The sequence below is a fragment of the Mya arenaria genome, chromosome 3 (genome assembly GCF_026914265.1).
Source record: "Mya arenaria isolate MELC-2E11 chromosome 3, ASM2691426v1".
NCBI classification, from domain to species: Eukaryota; Metazoa; Mollusca; class Bivalvia; order Myida; family Myidae; genus Mya; species Mya arenaria.
Genome location: NC_069124.1, coordinates 33,092,938 through 33,102,729, shown reverse-complemented (window position 1 = coordinate 33,102,729; position 9,792 = coordinate 33,092,938). Strand labels below are relative to the sequence as shown.

The following is a 9,792-nucleotide window of genomic DNA, read 5'->3' as shown; positions in this document are numbered from 1 at the left end:
TTTCGTGTTTATCCTTTTTATTATATCCTTTCCGGTTGTTATAGATTTTATCAGTAAAATATGTCTTGATATGTTCACTGTTTCAAACAGTGAAAATATCAATTTGATATAATTTTCTGTTTTGGAGTGTTTCATTTCTCTCCCTTTGCATTGAATGTTGAAAACATGAGGCCCTATAGTATTCATGTACTTATGTATAATTTAGGTTCGCCTGTTAAAAGTCAATACAAAAAGTGGATTAACTAAATTGGAGCATTTTCTTTATGAGGGGTTATTTAATGTGAATACTGCAAAAACACAAACAACAGCGACATCATCATCGACAGTGTCAGTTGCACTAATGTAGTCCACCGAATATTCATCTAATCACACAGCTGTTGACCGTAAGTTTAGGTCTGTGGACTGAATATATTCATGACAGAGTATAATAATGTTTAAACACAAAACAAATAGAAAAAGACTTGCAACTTATGAGAGATTTCAGTTTTACGAAACTTGAATTACTTCATGTGTGCGTGTCTTCTGATTGTCACGAAGAATGATGGTAGTGACAATGAAACCTCCATGTTGCAAGGATTCATAAGTTCCTTTGATTGCAACCGTCGATTAACCAAATTTCCCTCATTAATGATTTTGATTTGCGAATGATAGACATGTTCTCAAAACAAATCAGAAATCTCTGAAAATGCAGGGTTTCGGCAACAAACCCAAACAGCTGATGTCTGTTCCGATACACATTTTGAAAAGATGTACGCAGCCAACACTTTAGCTGCTTACTCTCTAAGTGACCTTGTTCATTCGATACTTTCTAACATGGCGGCGTACAGATCGGTGTGATCAATATAGGTCAAACTACACACATTCGGTAGTGTCTACTCTTTGTTACATGCCATATTTAGACAAAGTTGATGTCACAGAACTCGTGATGCTGGACCTGACGGCTGCATTTGACACCATTGACCATAACACCCTTCTTCAAAGATTCTATTTTGACTTTGGATTTGCTGAAAAACCTCGTCAATGGAGCGCATCATACCTAACAGACCGCTACCAAATGGTATGCATCAACGGCAAACTCTCTGAGCCGGTCCTAATGAAATTCAGTGTTCCCCAAGTACTGGGCCCAAAATTTCTACACGATGTACACTAAGCCAGTCGGGTCTTTTTGTAAAAACCATGGACAAAACCACCATTTTTATGCAGACGACTCCCAACTCCATCTATCGTTTAAACCAGCTGACCACGCATCAAACAAGTCACAATCACGCGAGTTGAACAATGCCTAAAAGAAATCATCTCATGGATGAATTCAAACATGTTTTAATTGAATGCAGACAAAACTGAATTAATTCTTTTTTCAAGTCAAAAACACTCCAAACTTGTTGAGACTCTAGAACTGGAAATTGGCGATTCGAGCATAAAACCATCAAAAACTGTTCGAAACCTTGGTTTTACGCTTGATTCGAACATGCACATGGACCAGCACGTTAATTCGGTGACTTGAACATGTTATGGCCAAATACGACAGATTGGTCACATTCGGCCATATTTGAGAACTGATGCCACCAAGACCCTTATAAACTCGCTTGTGACATCACGATTAGATTTCTGCAATGCTATCTTGTACGGCGTGCCAAAATCAACAACGAGCAAACTGCAAACTGTTCGAAACACAGCTGCACGTCTCATTACAAAACAACCCGTTTTGAACACATAACACCAGTCCTTAAAGATCTTCACTGGCTTCAAATACAAGATAGAATTAAGTACAACATTCTTATTAAAACATTCAAGAACTTGCATGGGAGACTTAGTACAGGTTTACGTGCCGACTAGAAACCTGAGATCAGCAAGAGAAGTGCAGCAACCACCCTTGTGCCACAGAAATGTCGACTGGTCTCTTACGGTGAGAGGAGTTCCAAAGTTGCTGCCGCAAAACTATGGAACTCTCTCCCGGAGAATCTCAGAAAAGATTAATCACTTAAATCATTCAAAAGAGCTCTCAAAACACACATTTTCAAAACTTCCTACAACGTTAAGATAACAGCTGTGACAGTTTTTTAACCCCTTTTAACTTTTACGATACAAGATAGAACTGCAGTAACTATATATATATTAGATTTTTTCATATTTTAATTTTGTATTCTTATTTTTTATGCTATTTTTTTCGCATGTAGCATTTTAAGGCATTTTATGTGTGTGTGTGTTGTTGTTTTTTTGTTGTTTTTTTTGTTTTTACAAGGTTTGAGTTTCACTTGAATTTGTTTAATTTGTTAAAATATGTCATTTTTGTGATTTCCACATATCTGCGATATGTCACATGTTTAATTGTAAAGCGCCCTTGAACATATATTTTTTATGAAAAGGGCGCTCAACAAATCTGGTATGATAATAATAATAATAATAATAATAATAATAATAATAATAATAATAATAATAATAATGATATATCTTTTAATTAACACATGCCAATGAACCAAAGCAAGGCAATACCATCTTAGACCTTAGGCGACTTTTCGTTCTTGAAGGTTTTGGAGATGAATGGTTTGTGATTTCAAAAACAGGCTCAACATGCTTGATCAATTTGATCTACTTTTTTGTTTACATTTTCACCGCACAGTTTTTTAACTCATATACCGGTTGGTCATTTCCCCGAATACACAATTCTTACGTCTAACCAATTTCATTTTTCTTATAAGAAATGTAACTCTTTTCTAACGTTAAATGTTTAGTACACAAGTATAGCTTCTTCTTCGTATACGGTATTAGGGTTTGTGAAGGACCAGAAATCAGTGTTATCTTGCGTGAAAATTGATCTATTGACTTGAATTATATAGGATATTTATTAAGTGGTGTTTGACGTAAAACTCACAATTATGAATGAAACGAGTACCTGCTATCTTGTGTTTTGAAATTTTCACGCCAGTGGTTGTTTATTGAATTCAATGTTATTTGAAAGCAGTTGAATGAAAATGCGTAATTTGAACATGCATCGAAAAGGCGTCAACTATTCAAAATTAATTCCATAAAAAATATTTATTTCATTACAGAAGCATATTATAAACAAAGAAATGTTGATTTCGGTGGAAAATCAAATTTGGGGGAACTTGAGAAATAAAAGAAAAATCGTAAAGCCAGAAGTAAACATGGATATGAAGCAAATGATGGATCACCCCCTTTTTCGAAACAGTTTGCCGAGACATTTCGGCATGCAGTTTAATAGAATAAGTAATTATGTATTGATGATGTCATAGCCCTTTTAGTTTCACTATATCAAAGACTTTCTTTAAAACCCTGCCAAAAATACCCGCGTGGGTATATCAGTGTTTGTGCTAATATGACATGAACTACCCACAGAGTCAAAATTACCCTACCTCCGGACATTGGGCAAAATTGCCCACGTGCGTATTTGCGTTTATATGCACATATTTGCCCCAATGTTAAATCCCTTCATAAACAAGTTGACAACGATTTTGAGATTATTTCAATTTACAACCAAGATCTTATCAGTCGTTAAAATAGAAAAGGTCTACGCATACGTGCGCTAGTTACCATAAAACAAGATGCATTTTTCATGAAGAAAAAACTTCTCTTTTACCTGGGACTTAAAGCGTCTTGTCGCCAGTCAACGGGTGTAGCATTATGATCTCTTTGTAAATGTGGGTTTTGTTAAGATTAGCTATAAACAGGTATTTTTCAATTGTGACACCATTTACAGTCGTTTACTCTACAGGTTGCTAAAATGAAAGGTATATGAAAGGGAAATTGATAATGTGACGATGAGCGATTTGTTAAAAAAGGAACAAAACTTTGTTTTGTACGAGAGGATGAAAATGTGGTTTCCTCCTTTGGAATGGCCTTATTTGGAATAAGGAAACATAATTTCAATAGCACTTCTTAGGAAAAGAACTATTTCTTCTTCACAAATTCTTCTTATTTCACTCACCGTGACAGACACTCTGGTTTTGGTTTTCAGCCCATTAAAGAAATGGATCATGCATTTGATGAAAGTCGACGTAAGACGAACAACTGAGGTTTTGTGCAAGATGGACCTGTGTTTGGCATACTTGATTGTACAACTTTCACCCTGGATTCTTGTGATGATTACAGTGTAAAGAGTGTATTCAGTGACCAAACCACACCTCGTGAGAGTCGTATTCACAAGAAGGAGGACACTCATTTCTTTAGCTGTCCGTATTGTGTGCTTATCCGTAGTGGATTTTTATTTACTTTATGGATACAAAATAATATTTATTAAAGAGGCTGGGGACATACATTGCGATCCAAGAAGGGAATCTTACGAAAACTTTATGTTTAATAAATTCATGTGGATCGATTTCGCTTTTGCCTTTGCAATACCTTGTTCTGGACTTGTTACTGGAAACCTCAATATCATCGCAAAGCTAAGGCTCAGTCGCCACTTGCAAGCTACAACTTGTAACGAGAGAGGAATGTCAACGGCTACCCGACGACGCAACCACGTGTCCCAATCATTGTCCCAATGGGCCAGAACGACGGTTATAATCAAATTTTTTCGTTATGCTTAAGCTCCCTTCTGTTGCCTTTGGCATTGGACAAGTTTATTGGCTCCCCTCTAAAGAGATTACACCTGCAAAGATAGCGGATATTATTCTGCTTTCTGAAATCATATTTATGCTTATGTAAACCAATTATGCCATAAACTTTGTCTTGCATATAATGCTTGGTTCATAATTTAGATCTGATCTGATAAATATGTGTTTTTGTAAACGTGACCATTTGCGGTCAACCAACGGTGTACCTTCCAACTTATATCTCCTGTGATAATAAGGTTCGATACTCATGTGTCACACGTTTGTAAATATGACTCTTTATTGTGTGTGACGTCATCAGATATCCACATTTGTTAAATGTTGATGCCTAGTTACCCCATAGTATAGTTTTAATCAAAAAGAAAATGTGATCATTTAACAGGAAACATAACAAACAAAAACACGCAAGGGGTCACAAAGCATCACAAAAAGGCATCGGAGAACTAGCTTATATGTAAGTCATTTTATTGACTGTTGTAGAAGTGCTTCAATGAAAAGACAAGAACTAACTAGCGTTACTTTCTATTCACTGAGTTTGCCTTTTTGACAGTTGGCACGTTTATCGAACTATTTCATGTATGTCAGTGGTTTATAAAGAATAATGCTTGAGAGAAAGATTTAGGGAGAAAAAGACAGAGAGAGTGAGAGAGGGGTCAGCATCGGCGTAACAACGTATGTAACAATACTTTATATAAAGAAAAATAAATAGCCTGCTGTCACATTTGTTATGTTAATGTTTTCGAACTATAAACTACCTGAAAATGGTGTAACAATGTGTAATCCCTGTAACATTTAGCATGAGTACTTGTACTTGCCAAGAACTGACTGGTAGTTCGGCCGGCCTCGCGGGGAGGTCCCCGACGAGGCGAGCAGGCAGAAAAGCAGGCAAACAGACTCGCGGAACCAAGGAAAAGGGAGAATGCACGATCCTGCACTGAAATAAACAAATATACTCTATATGTTAAACGGGAATCAATCTATTTGAAAATATACAAATAAACACAACATATCGTAAATTAATGTTTACTATCAAACTAGGTACTATTACATAGAACGTCCTTATTACTAGTATAGCTGGAAAGTTTGTTTACTGAGTAGTTGGAATTAGTTAGAAATAACAAATCAAACTATGTTTCATATGCGTGCATTTTTCCGATCTGTATACAAAGCTACATCCGATGCGTTTTCATTTGAAAGTTAGCCCCAAAAGTAAGTTCTACACAATATGAAGCACACACTAACCCTGAATAATACTTGAAACAGATCAATACAACAAGTTACATTCTGTGAGAATTTTGTGGAGAAAAATGCGGATGACATTCTAACCACTCCACTTACTTACCTCACAGCTTGTCTGAGATTGACATTTCTATCCGCCTTGAGCAGTTGTACTGAGGATTACAGAACGTGCTTATAGTGTATTGCATATTAATAAGAACAGAGTAAATAATACGAATGTAATGGAAATGGAAAGCGAAACACAATCATTTTAGCGAAATTAACGATGCCATTACGGTGAATTAATTTTAAATCATACCTGTATAAATTTCATACACCAAACGTCAACAAAATGTTGTTTTGGGCAAAAACGAGCTCAAGTCTTAATACGTTTAGGTGCCTTTTTTCTTTCTCTATTAAAGTAAATCCATTCGAACTTTAACTTAAACATATCAGAGACTAATCGCCATTACCACACTGATATCTAACGGAGCGAGCTAGAGGGTTGAACTTTCGCGCCGAACTAAATCGAAAGGGGTAAAATGAATCTAGATACAATGGTTATATGCGTAGTAATACTTAGACCTCGCTGCACCAAGCTTCATGTTCGCCAAACATTTATTCTTCTCAAATAGAATTGTCTTGGAAGTAATCACAATAAGTTATTATTAAGAAAAAATAATCACCTTTGCCTTTATAGCTCCGTAGAATTCCTGTTTCGACATCAGAAAACTGATTTCTATTTACCGAAGAGAATTTTAAGTATTGCGTAATAGATAATCGCGGAGTTAATGAAGGAGACAATGATTCTATAGATCAATTAATTCTCTAATTGTTGTTTTCCCTCTTTATTCGTGCGACTGAGCATGTCCAGCGTTTTATGTTTAAGTAAATACAGATAATTACGAAACTCGCTTGAAAACAGATGGGGGATGTAATTTAAAACTGAATGGGTAACGGCTGTTGTAATGATTTGTCGTTAATTTGGAAGAATAAATTTACAATCATTAAGTATAATGATAAGTGTTAAATGAGCATCATTTGACAAAAATGAGAGTAGATTATAGTTCTTTTACAATGGAAAATAAAATATAAAGTTTAACCACAAAATCGCCTTAACAATAATTTGATTCTGATTTAAATCGCTCGACGTTTTTCATGTTGCTCATACGTGCATGTTTACCTAGTTATTCATGTTGTCAATTGTGTTCATAACGCTAATGTTGTTCATGTTGTCCATGTTGTTCATGATATATATGATGTCAATGTTGTCCATGTTGCCAATGTCGTCCTAGTTGTCAATCCTGTCCATGTTGTTCAGGTTTTCAATGTTATTCATGTTATTTATGTTGTTCATATTGTTAATGGTGTCAATGCCGTCCTTCTTGTTAATTGTGTCGATCTTTTTCCTGTTGTCAATGCCGGCAATGGTGTTCATGTTTCAATGCTTACCATGTTGTCCATGTTGTTTATTTTGTCCATGTTGAACATGTTGTCTATGTTGTTCATGTGTTTCATATTATACATGTTGTCCGTGCTGTCTATGTTCTCAATGATGTCAATGTTGACCATGTTGTCCAATTAGTTTATGTTGATCATGTTATCCGTGTTATCAATTTTGTCCATATATCCATATTGTCAATGTTATCCATGCTGTAAATTTTGTCCATGTTGTCCATGCTGTCTGGTGTCCATGTTGTACCTGTTGATCAAGGTAAATTAAATACACATGTAATATGTTGGTGTCCATCCTTTTCAATATTCTCTAAATACGTCCAAAAATTTAAACGTTATTATTGAATTCAACTGATTTTGTTTCTAGTGGTGAAACTTAGGGATTTAGACTACAACACTTTCAGGTTGTTTAAATAACCTTGTGTGCCATCATCAAACCGACCACCTGCCCCTCCCCCCATTCAACGGGTGTGTTCTTATAATCAGCATCGTTTTTTGAAGCTGATAAAGAGCTGAGGCCAATATTTGGTATGACAAGGTGAATTTTCCAATTATGATGGAGAGTATCAGCATGAAATCCAATCAGAAACAAACTATTGGAAATAACCATTTTCATTGGTCTGTCGATTTCAGATGAAAGGATATAATGTGTCTTCCCCAATGTTCCGGACAACTATTGGAATATATTTGGTTATGTCCATTGTGGCGAAAGTCTTTGGAGTAATATATTGTGTATTGTTAAAGCAAAATGAACGCGACTAACGAGTCGTTTAATCTCAAAAATGAAGCGGCGTTTATTGTAACTGAAAAACTAAAAACTTTTTACCCACCAGTGCTGATGATTTTGGGGATATTTGGAAATGTTCTTTCTATCCTTGTTTTACGTAAGAGGACTTGCTCGTCAACTAGTTTGCTGTTGATATCGTTGGCAGTCACTGACACATTGGTGCTACTAAACAGTGTTTTCAAAAAGTGGATTTTCTTCATTCTTAACCTGGAACCAAGAAACAGTTCTGCCATTTTCTGTAAGGTTGACGTTTTTCTATCGTACGTACTGATACAACTTTCTCCGTGGATTTTGGTCCTTGTAACTTTAGAAAGAACTTACTGTGTCATATGGCCTCAAAATGTGCGAGACGTTTTTACAAGGCGCCGGATGGCCGTTGCATTGTCAGCGTTGATTATGTGTCTGTCGGCAATGAATTCGCACTTACTCTTCATTTATGACTTAATATTTGAACAGCGTATTCGACGGATTATTTGTTATCCAAGAAATGAGACGTTCGTATTCAAAATTTGGACTTGGATTGACTTAGCCTTAGCATTTGGAATTCCATTTTGTGTATTATTAACAGGAAACCTGACTATTTTGATACGTATCTTATCAAGCAACAAGTTTAGAAAATCAAGTGTGACATGCAGAACAAAAAGTGAAACGTCGACATCTGCTCCGCATAACAAAAACCCTGTTTCACAATGGACATTTATGACTCTAATACTGAATACTACTTTCTTTGTGCTGATCTGTCCGTCTGTGACGTTTGGAATTGGCCAAGTGTACTGGTTCCCCGAGGAAGAAGCATCGGTCACATCATTTGCACAAATGCTTCTTGTGTCAGAAATTGTATTTATGTTGATGTACACGAACAGTGCGATTAACTTCATCCTCTACATGATGTTTGGGTCAAAGTTCAGAGCAGACCTCAAGACTTTGTTCGTCCCTCTGACAACTTTTTTTAAGAACAGGAACAATTCGAGAGGCATTATTATGTTCCACACAAGTTCTGGTTACCAGATATCTCATTGTCATCATAGTTCAACACATGTGTCTATTTGACTACGTAAATTAGATTTTACCTGAGGACGGTGAATCTTATATCAATATTAATGAGCCAAAGAAGGACTGTGACTCTTGTATATATATATATATATATATTATTGAGCGGGAGAATGATTGTAAATATTGTGTCGAAATTATTCAGCCAAAGTAGGATTGTGAACCTAGTACTGTTATCACTGAGCGAGAAATGGATTGTGAATCTTGTATCGATATTATTGAGCCAGAGATATACTCTGAAGCTTGTATGGACGTTATTAGGCTAGAGATGAATTTTATTTCATTATTTTATTATACTATTACTGGTATTTCAGAAAATTGAGAACTTTGAAATGTGTGTATATGTTAATTTAAATGCATGCAATTTTTTGTTTATGATAAAAATAAACACTAAAACTGTAATTGAGATATTTTGCGAACAAAATAAAACTTAAACTGTAGGTGAGGGAAACTTTGTTACCGTTTGAAGTATTTGAAAATAACTGTTCTAGTTCTTAAATTAACTTTTAAATTAGATACAAATAAAACGGACATTTTTATATCAAGCTGGTTTCGGTATCGTTTACTAAGTTAATCAAAGCCTAGCTCTATGTAGAAACGGAGCTCTCTTTCGCCCGCTACAGAATTGCAGATCATTTTCGAGAACGTTTCGATCATGTCCTTTAACACAAATACCTATAGCCTGCATGCAAAACAGAAGGAAAAAGGAAG

General features: G+C 35.6%; 1 protein-coding gene across 1 annotated transcript; it reads left to right on the top strand.

The window, feature by feature from the left end:
* The first annotated feature begins 7,991 nt into the window (after positions 1-7,991).
* LOC128225582 (FMRFamide receptor-like) lies at positions 7,992-9,431 on the top strand. The gene has a single exon (XM_052935458.1). The coding sequence runs from the start codon at positions 7,993-7,995 to the stop codon at positions 9,079-9,081; it is 1,089 nt and encodes a 362-aa protein (XP_052791418.1). The 5' UTR covers position 7,992; the 3' UTR covers positions 9,082-9,431.
* The last annotated feature ends 361 nt before the right edge of the window (positions 9,432-9,792 follow it).